The 17,327-nt window shown below is 59.5% G+C and overlaps 4 protein-coding genes across 4 annotated transcripts; 3 read left to right on the forward strand and 1 right to left on the reverse strand.

Moving 5' to 3' along the window:
* Positions 1–3,176: 3,176 nt before the first annotated feature.
* Positions 3,177–4,946, forward strand: DCS_02196 (uncharacterized protein; the record flags this gene model as incomplete). The annotated part of the gene is made up of 1 exon (XM_040799525.1): positions 3,177–4,946. The coding sequence occupies one exon, from the start codon at positions 3,177–3,179 to the stop codon at positions 4,944–4,946; it is 1,770 nt and encodes a 589-aa protein (XP_040660408.1).
* A 1,492-nt stretch (positions 4,947–6,438) lies between these two features.
* Positions 6,439–12,754, forward strand: DCS_02197 (proteasome activator subunit 4; the record flags this gene model as incomplete). Its single annotated transcript, XM_040799526.1, has 4 exons — positions 6,439–6,457; positions 6,556–7,195; positions 7,260–12,615; positions 12,692–12,754. The coding sequence occupies 4 exons, from the start codon at positions 6,439–6,441 to the stop codon at positions 12,752–12,754; spliced, it is 6,078 nt and encodes a 2,025-aa protein (XP_040660409.1).
* A 1,779-nt stretch (positions 12,755–14,533) lies between these two features.
* Positions 14,534–14,728, forward strand: DCS_02198 (uncharacterized protein; the record flags this gene model as incomplete). The annotated part of the gene is made up of 1 exon (XM_040799527.1): positions 14,534–14,728. The coding sequence occupies one exon, from the start codon at positions 14,534–14,536 to the stop codon at positions 14,726–14,728; it is 195 nt and encodes a 64-aa protein (XP_040660410.1).
* Positions 14,729–15,120: 392 nt separating this feature from the next.
* DCS_02199 (Protein kinase-like domain protein) lies at positions 15,121–16,524 on the reverse strand (the record flags this gene model as incomplete). The annotated part of the gene is made up of 1 exon (XM_040799528.1): positions 15,121–16,524. The coding sequence occupies one exon, from the start codon at positions 16,522–16,524 to the stop codon at positions 15,121–15,123; it is 1,404 nt and encodes a 467-aa protein (XP_040660411.1).
* Between the last annotated feature and the right edge of the window lie 803 nt (positions 16,525–17,327).

Here is a 17,327-nt window from a genome sequence, read left to right on the forward strand (position 1 = left end):
CCAACATGTATATGTACGCACGCATACAGCAGGGATTTGCTTTGCATCGTTTGCAGCAGAACCGGCAGCCAAGATGGTGGGGACGGTCCAATAGGCATTGTTGGTCCGGGGTGCTTTGTGGGTACTTCTATACTGCCTAGCATGCGCCGTCCACCTCGCGTGGCGGCGATTTTACGCGTTGCGAACAGGTTGCTGCACCAAGTTGCTGCACAAAAGCGAGTTCTCATCCCTTTACCGATCCGGGAAAAAAATAAAAAATAAAACAAAGAGCCGAGTAGGCCCGAGTCGCGACCAAAGTGGAGGCACCATGATGAGCATGATTTATTTGATAGAAGGGGAGAGCGAGAGCGGACGTCATGGGAGATGGAAAATAGTTGCAGACATGATGAAATCGGTTCACTGTACTCCGCACAGCGAACGCAAGTACGTCAGTCAAGAATGTTGCTATCCATGGCTGTGGAATACAGTGCTGGCAGGGGCAGCGAGGGACGGTCGACGAGCCGACGTCATGGCTGGTGTGGAATGACGAGGTTGCATCGCACCAGGTGTGCAAGGTGTGGAAGGCAACGCCCGAGATTGAGAACGTCTCCATCACATGCATCAACGGCAAACATGGGAGAACGCCACGGCACTTGGTCTTGCCACACCGCTGTAGCCAGACCCAAAGGTCGGGTTCAGGCAGGCCAGAGCGGGAAATTGACGTGAAATTGACGTGAATTTTTTCCATTGTCAAGCGTGCGGCGATGCATGATGGGCCGGGAGTGGCCCCCCATCCAACGGCGAGCAAGCGCGGATGAAGCATTCATGCATCACATCAGCGGCGCACGAGCTCGAGCCCTCGTACTCGCTCCCCATTCGCGCTCCATCTCGTCCCGGTACGTGTGCACGCGAAATCGTAGTCGGAACGAACGGATGACACGGTCCCAGCACTGCCATGAGATTTCGCCGCAAACGGGCTCAAGCTCATGGGGATGCCGATGTTCATGTTGTAGCGCATCGCGACCGCCGTCTGCAAGTACTTGTGCTATACTTGCACGGCACCGTAGTTGTACTTGAACTGCAAGTGCGTGTATGTACAGTATTTAATTACTGTAAGTAGGTGCTTGCACGGCGATACCGCGTTCGCATGACGAAAAAACACACGACTGGGGAGGGCCGATGTGGTGCTTGAAAGTACTAGTAATAGTGTGCGGGTATTACTCCGTTCCAGTACGAAATCTTGGGTACGGTACCTGTGAGTGAGCACAACGTATAAGCAAGTAACGGTACTTGGTGTATCAAGTGCTGCGTGCGTCTGCGGAGGTACCGGTACTTGACTCCGTGCTCGAACGCTCACTGCACTCCCTTATGTGTACCTGCTTAGGTACAAGGTTAGTAGCGGTTAGTAGCTAGTCCACTTACCCATGTGCGCGAGTGCAGTAACACCTGTTCATGTACTTGCGCCGTACAGTGAGTAGGTCTGCTTCATGTACGGAGTGCAAGAAGGTGTACTGTACTTGTACTGTATGTACGGAGCACAGACTGCATTACTCGCCGAGGCAGCTATATTCCTTCCAACCCACCCATCGATCGCGGCTCTCCCGGAGGCTGGCTGGGCCGGACGCTTTAGCGCTTCCACCCACCTCGCAGGCCCCGCCCAGGGGACTTAAGCAGATGCCGAGAGCTACAGGCGACACCCCGGCACGCCGTGGCCACTCTCCGTACTTTGTGGGCTCCTCGATCGAGGTACGGTGGAGGTGATGTGTAAACTACTAGGTTAGTAGTTTGGAAATGGAACACCACCTTCTCGTACCAAAGTGGCTGCTAGGCGCCGTCGGCGGACAGCTGCTCTCCGTAGTCCGCAGAGAGGCTGGCACCGATTCTGCCCAGGACGTGCCGGTCGCCGCACGAACTCGTTCGTACCTGTACTTGATGCTGTACAAGTACTCGGGGAGGGAACTCACCGTCATTTGCAAGCGTTTTCAAGTCCCTACGTTAGCACAGTGTTGTAAAAAGTCTCAGTCCCCCCCCCCCCGCTTGCTTCGCCTCGCGCCTGTGGATCATCTGGGCCTACTACTAAAGCAATCCGTCACCCTCACCGGAGAGCATTCTCGTTCGACACCCTACACGACGCTGCGAGTGCGCGACAAAACAGCACGGCACATCGCTGCACATCGCTGCACAACGCTGCACAACGCCTGCCCGGCCTGCCCGTCGTCGCGCCCCTCCACCTTGGGCCGTTGGTCGTCCCCGTGGCCGACTTGGCAACATACCTTTGATTGAAACGTACTCCATCAGCGGCACGGCTTATAGCGGATACCGTCGACAACGGCCGACCGGTGACGAAACGTCCGTGGCGTTCAATAGCGACGCCATTCCCTCTTCGCGTGCCCGCCCGGTAACTTCGGCAGCCATCGAGAGGGTGTTGACACCGCGGACCTTGACAATTCCGTCGGCTGATCGACTGATTACACAATCATAAAAAAACCGTGCCAGACCCGATCCCTACCGACCGGACCTTGTCGAAGGAGCGCACCTGGGGAGCTTTGCGGCGCCTGAGGTTCCCGGCCATCCGATCCGCCCGTCGTCGTCCTTCTTCGCAGCAGGCACACCCCGCTGCGCGGACGCGAAGACGCAGCAATACAGCACGCACGGAGTCGCTACCTGTGCTGTAATTACCGTCCGCCGCCTGTACCGCAGCACTGGCAGCGAGGCAGCAATTGCCGTCACACCCCTGCTCGTCGGACGTCAGCCAAGGCCGAGCCAGCGAGTGTCGTCTTTCCCCTTGCCTCTCGGATTGCCTCTCGGATTGCCTCTCGGATTGCCTCTCGGATCGCCTTCGCATCTGTTCGCGTCGAGCTCGCTTCCTCCCCTCGCCCGCCGTTGCAGCATCCGTCATCTCATCAACGAGCCATCCACCGGCTCCATCCCGACCCGACCAACACGCAGCGGCAGTCGGCGTGCGTTTTGCCTGCTCGGACTCGCACATCCGTCGACGCATCTGCCCGACCATCCCCATTGCCTCAGGCTTGCTTGCTCGCCGCCAGCGTCGCCTCGCTTGACCCGATCCTGCCGACGCTGCGCTCGACTCGACCTTGCACCGTCACGGCCCGGATGGGATGCTTCGCTCTGCACCTTCCGCCGATGCGACTGCTCATCCCCCACCCGCCGGTAGACTGCCCTCGTAACTGACCGACATGGTCGACATGTTCCTGCACGCCGGCGCCGGCCTTCACGGCCACCGCTACTCCTCCCAACGACCAGACCCCTCCCAACGAACAGACTCTTTCCGCCCGCACCCGCCCAAGAGATACCCTCTCCTGCGGACGGCCCTGCGTCCTCTCGCCGCCTCCGACGCCCATGCCGACGCCGAGGCCCGCACGGATTCCTCGACCGAGGACTCGACCGAGGACTCGAGCCGACAACAAAGGAGGCGATCCCTCGACGACGGCCCGCGTCCCTCGTCCCTCTCCCGCAACAACACCGTCTCCGGCACGTGGACGAGAAAGGATCTCGCCGTCCGGTTCCGCGAGCCGCACATGGATCACGTGCGGACCCCCGTCGCCAGCGAGGACGAGGATTCCCTCGCCGGCTCCCAGCTGAGCGACGGCACCGACGGCTCGCTCCAGCGCGCGAGGCGAAAGCGTGCCCCCCGACGGTCGACGCGCTTCGCCTTTGCCCACCCGGCGCCCCAGCTGCGCACGAAGCAGCGGATGCTTATCCAGCTGCGGCCGCGCCTGCTGCTGCAGCTCCAGGAGGTGGGCGACCGGCGTGCCATACCCGCCTTCGACGTGGTCCCCTCGAGCCTCGTGGCCGGCACGCTCATCATCCCCATGCTCGCCAAGCGGTTCCCCCGCATGTTCCGAAGCAAAGCCGAGCTCGGCACCGACGACGTCCTCGTCGTCCGCAGCGACGACTACGGCCCCCCGAGCGCCGGTTCCTCCTTCGCGTCGCCGAGCCCGAACCGCGACGCCGACGGCCGCGACGTCTTGGCCGTCATCAGCCCGACGCCCCAGGCCGACGCCTGCGCCGAGATCGTGCTCGAGGACGGCTCGACCTGGACGGCCGACCTCGTAGCCGGCGGCTCCTACGAATTCACCCACGTCGAGGACGACGGGAGCACGACGACGGCCCGCTGGGTCCGTCGATCGTCTGCCGCCACGCGGAACAGCTCCTCGTCCCTGGGGCCCATGCTCCCCGGCACGCCGCCCCCTCCGCTGGCCGACGAGCGCAGGTGGACCTTTAGCATCATCGATCCCTCGACGAGGAGGCACCCCATCCTCGGCTGCCTCACGCCGGACATGGCCGAGATATACGACACCTACACGACGCTGTCCACCGCCAGCGGCCGCTACCCGCCCTCGCGCCCCTTTGGCACCGACGCCGCCCAGCGGGAACCCGGCTCGCCGTCGGCCGGCCCGCGGGACGAGCGCACCACCGTGGCCGTGACGGCCGCCCACAAGAGGCTCATGCTCGCCACCGCCACCTGGATTGGCCTGCAGAGGCAGGGATGGCCGGCGTCGGCGAACCCCAAGTTTTCCCGCGCCGTGCCTCACTGCCGCGCCGTCAGCGTCGGCTCGGCCGCGACCCGCCGCCAGACCTTTCCGCCCGATGGCTCTCCCCGGGGCAGCCCCTCGCCGCCGTCGGCCGACGGCCTCGTCGAGCAGCCGGCCGCGCACCATGGTCAGCCTCACCAACGCTCCGCCGTGCCCGCGAGGACCATGTCCACGGGGAGGGCCTTTATGAAGCAGCGCCTCGGACGGGCCGAGCATGCCGCCGGCCAGAAGCGCCTGTCCTCCCTGTCGCCGAGGATGCTGTCGAGGCAGGAGCAGGAGCAGGAACCCGACGAGAAGACGCACGCGTGCCGACCGAAGATTCGGACCTGGCTGCAGAGGCTCTTTCACCTAAGACGGGGTGCCGACAAGGACGGGGAGCCGGCCGAGGAGATGGCCAAGCAGTCGCTGTAGAATTGATACCCCGAGGATGGATGGGATGCCCGCTGTACGTGCTCGTGTATATATAACCCACCACTCCGTGCACCTGAGACGAGCGCTCAGTCACCGACCTCGCAATGAATGCATGTACATGGCTGCTCGGCGTAGCATGCGTGCTCGTGTCATTGCTTGCGTGTGCGTAGTCGGCCATTATGCACGACGCGTGGTCTGCCTGCGAGGCACTCGTGCTTGGAGTGGTCGTTGACGAGGAGCCTCGAGCTCGACGGGGTGACACCATGTGCATCCCTCGACTTCGGTGCCGGCCGAGGTGGCTTCGGCTGCTCCCCGCCCGTCGGCACCTAACGGTTGTGTATCGCGACTGCATGTGTCGTGCGCACCGTCTGTCACACCGAGGGCGTTGATCTTGTTGCTTGATTTGGCAGCCCACAAACGTAGGAGCTCGCTGTTCGGCCATTTTTCATGTCGCACCATGGCTCGGCACGGCACAACACGTGGCTGCCAGAACGAGTCGGGCACTAATTAATATTTTTAATACTAGGAATATTGATAAATGAATTCATACGCATTAGGTACCAGTGCTTTGTCCTACCGTCGCACATTATTACCCCTCCACCACTTCTCTGGGATTGCTGACTAAGCCAAGCAACATCGCGACGGAGCTGCCTCGTCGAAAGCAGCAGAGGCAAGTAATATCAGGGGAGAGACAAGGATCAGGGGAGAGTACAAGTACGAATCGCCTCCCTTGTCATCGGTGATTGGTGCAGACGGAGAGCATATCCCAGGCCCCTAGCCGAGAAAGGTCGGTGCCCATCGCCGCTCATCGGACCCCGTAGCTGCCAACGGGCTGCGTTGGGTGTGCATGCTCAGAGTGCGGAGTACGGTACGGGAGAGGTACTCCGCATCCCACCTACTGCACCGTTACGTACATGTACAGCACAAGTACTGCGTAGGTGAGGTGTACAGTAAATTACTCCGTGTTGTCCTCGCTCAAGGCCGCGACGCAGCTTGTACCGGTACGCAGATACGTGCGTTGCTCGTGTGTGGCTGCATGTGCCTGTACATGTACTGCACAGCAAGTACAGTACGCATCGACGTCAAGCTCTCACCTCCGCCGTCATCAGGCTGCCACCAGCTGATGCGGGCGTTGGCGTCCCAGAAGCATTTGGCGGCTCCGATGCCCCACCCGTATCCACCAATCCGTCCATCCACCAATCCACCACCCGTTCGCCCATCCACCCATCCACCCACCCACATGCTTCTTGCTTGCTACCGTACGGGTTCGTCACTGACCACCTGCCTGGTGCCAACGAAACAAGTTGCACAGCTTGTCGGCATTCAGCTTTCGCTTTCACCAGGCCACCGCAGCTTTTCATCATCAACCCCGACCCTTCGCTTAGTCGTCGTTTATGCCCGAGCATCAACACCCCCCTCCTTCTCATCATTCCTGCACCGTCGCTCGGCGAGGGAGCTGCCAATTCTTCAAGACACGTTCTCCAACACCCCCATGGGTGTCGACGAGTTCGGTTCCCTTCCTCCTCCTCTTCATCCCGTTCAGCTTGGCCGCCGACAGGATCTACCCTGCGACAAGCTGTCACTGTCGCTTCCCGCACGGCGCGACCAGGAAAAGCCGTGTCGCCGCCCCTCCCACCTCCACCCTGCGCGATAGAGACGCAACCTCGGCGTGACGTCGACGACGCCGTCACCCCCCTCCCCCGCCTCCCTCTGAAGAGCAACTCGTCCAACGTGACCCAAGGTCAGACCGGCCGCCGGCCGCATCATCGCCTCGCTTGCCCAGCCATGGACGAGAATATCGGACTGCCCCACGAGGGCGTCCATGCCTCTCTTCCTCCGTCCGCCACCTCCCACCTCATGACGGGGTTTGCCGTCTACGAACCCATCTCGCGAGCGACCTCGCCCGGCCTCTCGTTTCCCAAGCTGGACGAGGACGACAAGAAGCGATATCGCCCGAGAACGTTCGCCTACTTCGCCCAGCTACCCTTCGAGGTCGAGGAGGAGGCCCAGCGAGATGCCGCCCTGCAGGGCATCCTCAAGCAGCTCTACGTCTCCCTCCGGGCCGAAGACTTCCTCCCCGGCGCCATGTACTGGACCCGAGAGCTTCAGGCGTGGCTGAACCTCAAGTTTGAGATGACGCGCGAGCAGAGGGCGAGCCTCACGAGGCTGTACTACGCGCTCTGCCTCTCCCCCGGCCTCGACGGCATGGTGGCCGACCGCTTCCTGCGCATGGTCTTGATCTTCACGAGGTCGGTTCGGTACCCCGACGCCCCTGCCGCGTCGACGAATGCTGACGTGCGTGAACCTTTGCAGGAAGACGCACTACCTGAAGCCCGGCGAGGATCTGACGCTCGACTGGAGACCCCTGTGGAAGGAGGTCAAGGCGTGGGTGCTTCCCTCCGAAGGCCCGTCGTACCAGAGCACCCGCCGGCGATCGGCGAAGCAGCTCCTCAAGCTGTGCACCCACGCCCACACGTACTTTGACCCCAAGGACCGTCCCGCCATCCTCGACGAGTTCTTGCCCTTCTTCGGCGTCAACGAACTGCCCAACGCCTTCGTCGTCATCGGCGCCCTCACCGCCCTGCTGCCGAGCCGGCCGGCGCCCGCGAGCGAGCCGTTGGCCCAGCCGCAGCATTTCTTCCCCACGCTGTTCCATCTTTGGGCCATCATGAATCGATCTAAGGTGGTCGACATCATGTACATGGACCTGTTCTCTCGCCTGACGAGGGATCACCTCCAAGCCGAGCACGTTCCCTTTTCCCAGTACGGCATCTTCACCAAGGAGCAGTCGGACCTCATCTTCACCGCCATGCTACGCCTCACGCAAATTCCTGTCGGTCAGGCCAACTCGCCCTACACACCCGTCGATTACTTGTCGGGCACCGGCGCCTACCTGGAAAAGGACAAGAAAAAGTACCCCGTCGCCTACATGATGGCCCGCCTCGTCACGAGCTGCCTTTCTCCGAGCTGCCTCGAGGGCGACGAGTCCATCATGGCGAGCCTCGAGGGCTTGATGCAGTCCGTCGAGACCTTCTTCCACCCGTCCAACCAGGGGGGTTGGACCAACATGCTGGGCCAGTTCGTCCTCTGCCTCACCGACTGCTTCGTCTCTCGCTGGAACCGCGAGCAGAGCGGAGAGCTCGAGACTCCACCGGCCCGAAGGATCAACGCGGCGCTGAGGAAACGCTTCGTCCTCTCCCTGAGGGACGTCACCTTCATGGGCCTGTTCTCCAAGAGCACGCGCGTCTCCCACTACTTCTACACCGCCCTGCAGGGGCTGTCCTACCTCGAGCCCGACCTGATGCTCCCGGGAGCCCTTCAGCGCTTCTACCCCAGCCTTCAGGGCCTCGTCGAGGTGCATCGGACGACGGCGAGCCTGCACAGCCTGCGGATGATTGCCAACATCCTGTGCAAGCTCAAGGGCTACCGGTGCCACATCACCGCCCTCCTGGCCCTCGCCCTCCCCGGCATCGACGCCAACGACCTCCACAAGACGCAGTACACGCTCAACTTCATCCAGAGCGTCGCCTACAGCATTCCCTTCGTGCCCCTGACGACCGAGGACAGCCACATCCACGACACGTCCCTTGCCATGCAGTGGGTGCAGGCCGAGATGGACCGGATGGAGCGCGACGGCCAGAACGTCGAAATCGACTACGCCAGCTCGCTCACCGACGAGGACGAGGCGCAGATCCTACGCTCCTCCACCGCCGGGCTCGGAGAGTTCGTCCTGACGCTGCTGGGAAAGATCTTCACGCTGCTGGAAAATCTGCCGGATGCGAACCAGGCTCGCGGAGGGACGCCGGAAGATAACGTCATCAATGCCTTGCCGACGACCCTCTCCCCTCTGTTCGCCTCCCTGTCGCCCGAGCTGTTCGACATGGCCCTGGACAAGATTGCGACCTTTGTCTCGAGTCATGTTGTCCATCAGGCTCGCGATGCCATGGCCTGGATCCTCAACGCTCTGTGCAAGGTCAATCCGGAAAAGACGCTCAAGGTGTTCATCCCCATGCTGGTCGTCAACATCCGAAACGAGATCGACTACAATCACGCAGCCTCGGACCGCACCTCCGGCACCGAATACCTGCCGCGCGACAGGGCCTTGGTCTGGCACGTGAGCATGCTCGCCATGGCCGTCGTCTACGTCGGAAAGGAGGTGCTCAAGTACAAGGCCGAGCTGCTCGGCATCGCCGAGTACATGCAGGAGAAGTGCCGTGGTCTGCCGACGATTCTCGTCTCCAACTACGTTCACCACCTCCTCCTCAACCTGACCAACACCTATCCGATCGATCATGCCCTCTACGAACCGGCCGTCATCAAGAAGGGCATCGATGTCGGCGAGTGGGGCAAGACAACTTCGCCGGCCGATCTCACCATCAGATGGCACCAACCGTCGCCGCCTGAAGTCGAGTTTGCCGTCGAGCTGTTTGCCTCGCAGGTGACGTCTGCCGCCCAGCAGCTGCAGCTTCTCCTGAGTGACGACCCCCCCGTGAGCAGGGTGGGGAAGAACAAGGCCTGGTCGGACGAGGTCGCCAGGCTTATGCAGCAGATTCGACTTGTCATCGCAGGCATGGCCACCATGTTTGACCCTCGACGCGCCTCCGGCAACGGCAAGACCGACGAGGGAGATGATGATGCCGTCGACGCCGAGGCCGCGGCCGCGGCCGACGACGACGACGACGACGACGACGACATGGCCGGCGACGACGACGATGAGGAATTTCGACCTCAATTCCGCTACAAGGCGGGCTATTTCCTCGATGCCGAAGATCCAATCTACGTTCGCATCCACGAGCTACGCGACGAGCTCGGCTACCTGCTGACGAAAACGCACTCCTTCCTCAACGAAAAGCAAGAAGACGATGTCAGCTGCTTCACCGCCTTGTGCTCGGCGTACCGGACCTGGATCACGGATGTGGGCATCGAACGGTCTGTCCACCCGCTCGAGAGGCACCTGAGACTGTACAAGGCCGACATAGCTGCCTTTAAGATCAGGGGTCTTCGAAAAGTCTATCCGCGGCCGTTGCTGATCAAGCGGGCCGAGGCCTATCACATTCTTCGTCTGAAGCACAACGCCGCGGCGAGACACAAGAGCGAGCTGGACAAGCGGCTCATGCTGGACTTGGCGCACTCGTGCCTGTCCCTGTACGCGGACGTCCGCAGGGTCGCGCAGAGCGCGCAGGACTCCTCTCTGAAGGCGCTCATCGGCTGCAAGCCCATCGTCATGCCCGTCGTCCTCGACGGCCTTCAAACTGCCATCCAGGCCAACGACCATGACAGGATCAAGGGCGGCATGTACACGCTGCTGTTCACCTCGCTGCTTAGGACGGCGCTGAAGGACTGGAGATTCGCACCCCAGGCTATGCGCCTGTACGTGGAGACGGCCGGCATCGACAAGCCATCGATTCAGGCGCTCGGCACGACGGCGCTCTACACGATGCTCGAGTTTGGCAAGCCCCTCGACCGGGCCATCCTCCGCTTCGACGCGTTGATCGATGGCATCAAGCCGGCCGACGATGTGTCGGACATGATCCAAAAGAAACACCAGCTTGTCCTGCGGCGGCGCAAGCGAGTCGAGGCGGCCAAGGCGGCCTTGGGTCTGGAGCTCACCAAGCTCGCGCAGGGCGCTCATTGGAAGATCGCGACGCGGTGCGCGCTGTTTTCCATGAACCTGTGCCTCCGGTTCGACACCATCGCGCCCAAGGAGTTTATCGACCTCGTCGCCCACGGCGCCATCGACCCCCACCCCGGACTCCGAGGCTACTACTTGAACTCGTTCTCGTTGGTGTTCTCCGCCATCGACATGCGCGCTATGTACGGGCATGACTACACCAACTATCTCCTGGAGAAGGAGACGTGCGACAGAAACAAGTTGGAGATTCCCGTGGAGAAGGGCGATGGCGAGTTCACGAACAAGTTCCTCGACTCCTTCCACGACCACGAAAACGCCGAGTACCTGGTCGACTTTGACTATCCCGGATGGCTCGTCTGGGGCAAGAAGTTCACGGCGTTCCGGGCGCGACCGCAGCGGTTCGAGGACTACGACGAGGTCGAGACGGCCGTTCGGGAGCAGATTGGCAAAATCGTCACGAGGGACTGGATTTCGCAGTGCTTCGAATACTTCAAGCAGGAGCCGCGGGACCAGTCGACGGATAGATTCCGGATGAGCAACTTCCACATTTTGATGCACGTCTTCGATCTGATGTACTACGGGAAGACGTCGGCGACGTTGGACGACGTCAAGGAGCTAACAACAGAGCTTTTCGGCGACGGAAGCGACAAGCACCAGCACCGAGCGACGTCGGAGATTCTGGCGGCCATGATGGCGGGAAGCAGCGACGACCCGCCCGAGCTGCGCGATCCCGTCTGGGCCTTTGCGGCGCCCATGATGCTCGACATCATCTCCGACGGCCTGACGCCCGAGAACTTGCAATACTGGCTCACATGCCTGCACGTGATCCTCGACGGCAAGGATCCTCGGCGCTCGCACGAGATTGTCGACCGTCTCAAGACGTTCAGGCTCGACGTGTCGTCGAACGCGGCGTTCAAGGAATCGTCAATGGTGCAGCTTATGGAGTTCATCGTCGCCGACGGCGGCTGGCACTTCCGCGACACGAAGCCCATCCTCGAGCATTTCGTGGCGCACATTGACCACCCGTACAAGGCGGTGCGCGAGGCCATCGGCCGGCTGCTCTCGGCCGTGGAGAAGACGCGGTACCACGAATCGTTTGAGAGCGTGGCGAAGCTCCTCGAGGAGAACAAGCAGGCGTCGTCGATCGGCATCCGGCCGTACCGGCCGTCGGAGGAGCTCTCGGCGACGATCAAGGGCGTCTTCGAACGGCTCGAGAAGTGGCGGCACGAGCGGACACCGGGGCAGCAGACGCAGTCCTCGTACACGTCGGGAGCTAAGACGGTGCTGATGTGGCTCGACTGCACGCTCTCGTCGCACGAGTGCACCGAGCTGGCGCCCTTCTTCGCCAGCCCGTTCATGGAGCAGCTGCTGCACATGATGGACGTCAAGGAAGACGCCGAGCTCATGCAGCTCGCCTACCACGTGTACCGACACCTGCCTAACATCCCCCTCCGGGACGGCGAGGACGTCGCGTTCATCGAGGGTCTCGTAAAGATTGGGCGGACGGCGGCGAGCTGGCACCAGCGGCTGCGGGCGCTCGTCAACCTGCAGGTCATCTACTTCCGGCGCATCTTCCTCACCAAGGCGCCGCAACGAGATCTGGTCTTCGGCGCCGTGTCGGACATGCTCGGCGACGCGCAGCTCGAGGTGCGGTCGTGCGCGTCGACGACGCTCGCGGGCATGATCCGGTGCTCGCCACACCAGGTGCGCGACCCGATGATTGCGCGGCTGAAGAAGCGATTCGAGGAACAACTGCAGCAGAGCCCGATGCCGCGACGTCAGCGCAACGTGGGGGGGACGGAGACGCCGGTGGACGTGCAGAAGCAGATCACGCGGCGGCACGCGGCGGTGCTCGGGCTCGGCGCGCTCGTCGAGGCATTCCCGTACGCGACCCCCCCGCCGGATTGGATGCCGGAAGTGCTCGCAACGCTGGCTCGAAAGACGGCCGGCGATCCCGGCGTCGTGGGCAAGGCGACGAAGAGCATCCTGAGCGAGTTCAAGAAGACGCGGCAAGACAGCTGGATCGTGGATCAAAAGGTATGTATGCGTGTCGCCTCCGGGCGGACGAAGATGGCACGAAGATGGTACGGAGATGGCTAACGTTGGGCAACAGTACTTTACGCAGGAGCAGATCGAGGACCTAGAAGGCGTGCTGTGGAAGAGCTACTTTGCGTAATGGACCTAGACGAGCACACAAGCCATCGCTGGATTGTTGGTTGCCGTGTGAAGCACGACGAGGCTGATGGGTGAAGAGAGTGGAAAGAGAGCATGGGGGACGGCGAGACTGGGAGACGGGAGAGACGGGATATGTGGCACGAGTCACGGGGGACGTGTGGGCTGTGCTGGGTAGACGGAGTGTTCGCATTGAATGGACAGGCAAAGCAGCGCGGCGGCATGAGTGGGCTTCCGGTTGGAGCCGTGCATCTCGTATGAGCGGTAGACTTCTAGATATATATACATAGACGACATGGCACAGCGGAAGACGGGTGTGATGAGTCTTGAGTCGTGACAAGCCGAGACAGGTATGACGGCGTACGGTACCAGCTGGTGATGAATGCTTGGTAGCGGAAGTAGTTAACTGAGTGGATGCGGCGACTTTGGCATTTGCATTATATCTCGGACCGGATGAGGTGAATGCCGACATGTAGTGAAAGTGGGTGGATGGACGGGGAGGCCTGATCCACTGCATGGTATGCCTACGGTAGCATCGTTGGGAGTGAACAAGGGGTAGAGGAGGCGATGAGAGTGGTGAGGATAGGAGTGAGGATAGGGATGAGGATAGGGGTGAGGATAGGGGTGAGGATAGGGGCGAGGATAGGGGCGAGGATAGGGGCGAGGATAGGGGTGAAGATAGGGGCGAGTTTATTGTCGAGGAGCAAGTTATAGCCAGCGTGCGCGTTGATTTCTGGACTCGGACTGCATTGCATCGAGTAGCCGTCGCATGTCGGGTCGATAATCAGTAGCAGCCTCCACATTCGATATTCTCATTTGACGCAGGACGGAGTGGTCAGTGGCCGCCTTGCAGTCCTCTTTTGCTCCTTTACCTTCTTCGTTGCTGTGATTCGATTTCGATGTTGATTGACTTTGATTCTCAACTCCAAAGCAAGCCTATCATCTCAAGAAACGAGATGGGCCATCATCCAGTCTACTGCATCAACCTTGACTACGAATGTGCCTCAGTCTCACTTAAACATGGCCCTGTATATGTTTTGATCAGCACTCAGAGGACAGCACAGTGCTGCTGATAGACACCCGATGATGTCCACCTCGAAGGGAGAAGAATGCAGTGGCAGCCGAGTGGACAACCACGGTATCACTGAACATTAGAAACGTGAGAACTTTGTTTCTTTCCTGTTTCTGAGCCGAGAAGATCCCCACGTGAGCGATGGTTGCGCGCGCCAATTTTCGGACTGTTGGGAGGTCCTTGAGGCTCCATCGTGTAGCCTATAGGGACGAATGACGCCGCGCGTGTTGGCCTCACTCGACGCAATCCAACAACCAACACCCTTCACGCATTAGCTGACGCTTGTCCCAATATCTCTGTACGCAGCTGTCAGCCAATAATTGTATCAGAAGCTTGGGTAGCAGCAGCAGCCTGCAACACCGTCTTCATCACGGCCCACCATGTTGAGTCCTTGACTTACAACACACCAGGCGAAACGCTCTGTTGGCGGATACCATTGGCAACGAGCGCGTAGGTTGCTCCAATGATCATTCTTGTTTCATGGCCCTTGCCAGGCCTACAGTCTTTCCAAACATCATGGAGCACTCGCATGCAATTTCCCAACCCATCAACGGATATAAATACTTCAACATTCCTCCCAACTAATCCTTTTGACACATCCCTCGGAAAATCGATACAATTCATTGAATACTTGAGTCTCGACCTTCAACTCTTGGCACCCTCTCTAAAACAATCAAACTGAGCACGAAAGCTACAACTCTCTAGACCAACATGACAAGCAGCGGAGGCTTCATCAAAATTCCAAAGTCAGACGAGGAAGCCTTGATGACAGGCGCTGGCCATGATTCCAAGAAGCGTCGAGCGGAGGCAAGAAAGAAGAGGGAGTCGGAGGAACTGATGAAGAAAGCAGCCGAGGAATCCCTCAAGAAGCGGGCGAAGAAGGCTGGCAGTAGCAGCGCCAAGTGAGATAGTACCTTGGGCCAAAGTGCGGATATGCTTAACCGACCCTGAATAGCAGTTGTGCTGACAGACGGACAGGCAACGCTGATATCATCGCGTCATTGGGCGCATGCATTATATCATACGCTCTAGCTGAGGCAAACAGAGTGGATCATGGGTGAGGGGGAGGGGGGGGGGGGGGGATGGTCGTTCTGTTTACTCATGTACTCAAGTCCTTGACCTGATTTCATAAATTCCGCAATGATTACATTCCCACCTCCGGATGTACCACTTGCAGCTTGTGCGTGCCTACACAGCGACTATGCTGCCAGTCGATTCGTGCGGGACGGGTGATTTCTCTCCAAATCGGTATAGATTTGCGTCAACAGTAGTGAAATGAAACAGAAAATCAATCCCACTCATTCAGACTCCTCATCCGCGAACCGAGCAGCCCAGTCCTCCGAATACGAGTTCCGCTGTTCCATCTTCTTCTTGACCAACCCTTCGAGCTCTGCCCTCTCCGCTTCGTCCAGTATAGTAAGGCGATCGCCATCTAACTGGTGATCAAGGGCATGCCAATATATATCGTCCATGTCGAGGCATGTCCTTGCAGCATAGTTAAACCAGAAGCGGCCGCTATTCCACGACTGTCGCATCCGAGCAGAGAGACGTGCCTGCCCCTCCATGCTTCCGTCCCCGGCCGCGGCTGATTTTAGTTCCACTCGCTCTAGGGCGCGTAGAAACTTGTCCATCTTTGGGACATAACTTGCCAGGAACTCATCTATTTTGTCGTGATCAAGCCATAGATCCGGTCCCCTCAAAAGTAGCCACCAGGGCGGGTCATAGACAAACTGGGCGGGCATGCTGTTGGTGAACTCGAAATCGAGTACGGCAGTAATTCGAAGCGACTTCGGGTCAATGAGCATATTCGCAGGCTGCATATCGTCGCAAAACACTTTGAACACCTTGTCTCCTTGACACCGACCGTCGTCGTCTTCCATGCAGTATTTTGGGATGAGACGTTCAAAGCGGCTTCGGGCGACAAATCGCCTGCGAACATCGGCCTCATCGTCTGCGAGGTTTCGCTGCGTGGCAAGGTGGAGCAGGCGCTGGCGGGCAATGGAGTGGAAGAAGTCGGCCGAAGACTTGAACGGTGCGTCGGAAAGTTTGTCCACCGGGTACCCTGTTCCCGTCACCAGCTCGTTCATGTCGAACGTCAGAGGTCTCTTGGTGATGGCCCAGGCACCTGAAGAGTCCTTGGAGATGGCGCCGATGAGAGGAAAGTCAAGTCGAGAGATTTGCAGGAGGTAATCTGCCAGCTGATCGTAGATGACGTCAAGCACGGCTTCATCAATGGCGGGGTTGAGAATCATGTCTGCATCATCGTCCTCGGTCGGTTCCCTAAGGAAGGTCGACAGCCGGGTCCCCTCGATGAAGTCCATGATGATGAAGGGGCCCAACTGCTGCGGGCTCTCCTCCGCCAAGCCCCAGCAACGGATGTTAGGCAAAGGGATCGTGGTATGCTGTCGGAGGTAGGCAATGGCGTTGACTTCGTTCATCACTTTTTCGCTCCTCCAGGGCGAGAAAGTATGGCCTGGCTTGGCAAAGCGAATGAGGGCGCTTGGCTGCTGCCGTCCAAATCCGACATGGAAGCTGATGTTGAAGGACCCCTTGAGAAAACCCAAATATTCGCCGGCCCCCTTGCCGTCCAAACGAGCATCGACGAACGCTACGACTTCATCTCTCGCATCGATGAGCCTACGGACCCAAGTCCTGCATTCGTCATCGGCGTCAGCCTGGGCAATCTCGTCGTAGTTTGTCATTGTTGCTCGAGATCCTGGCTTGAAATCGAGGTCGAGGATGGGGACTCGCGATCGACGCTGAGGGAGCAGGGAGAGCGCTGCTTTATCCGGACAGGGCAAGGAGGCAATCCTTATTCCACAGATGGCTAGCAATGATGAAGTTGTTCGGGTACACCGTAATTATAACGTTGGTGGAGGTTGTTGGTTGCGACCAACAGATCTTGGAACCAAACACGTCAGCAATTTCGGCACGTGATAATGTGGACGAAACGCATCGTAAAGTATTGCTCCGGAATATTCGCAGATGTTCATATATGAGCTTTTGGCGAGGTGCCTCCGTACGGAATGCAAAGGCTGTCTTCATCCGGCCTCTTCCATCTCGGACCCTTCTAGCCGAGGGTGAAGTTGGTGCTTTACATGTACGTTGCTGTCCTTTGGCCTGTTTTGCACACAATGCTTTAGCCGAGGTACGAGGATGCGATCGATGCTTTGAGCTTGCAAACTGGCAAGAATGAACCTGCGTGTATTGTACACTGAGTTAAATTTGCGTGTGCTGCGAATATGATGTGAAGTTGGCATACGATTGGCTCACCGTATGGAACTGAGCCATTGGCCCTCCTGGTGCAACGAAATACTAGTAGCGAATAGCAGTGCATTCATTAGCGCTTTAATAGCGGGGACGACCGATTGTGGTGCCGCTGTTTAGTGCCTCCCCTCTGAAACTATGGCGTACATGTACAGTAAGTACGGAGTACATCTACAGTACTTTGTACCTACAGGGAGCAATAAGAATATGATACAACAGAGGGAAAAAGGGGGCCGCC

Source organism: Drechmeria coniospora, chromosome 01, assembly GCF_001625195.1.
Source record: "Drechmeria coniospora strain ARSEF 6962 chromosome 01, whole genome shotgun sequence".
In the NCBI taxonomy this organism is placed as follows: Eukaryota; Fungi; Ascomycota; class Sordariomycetes; order Hypocreales; family Ophiocordycipitaceae; genus Drechmeria; species Drechmeria coniospora.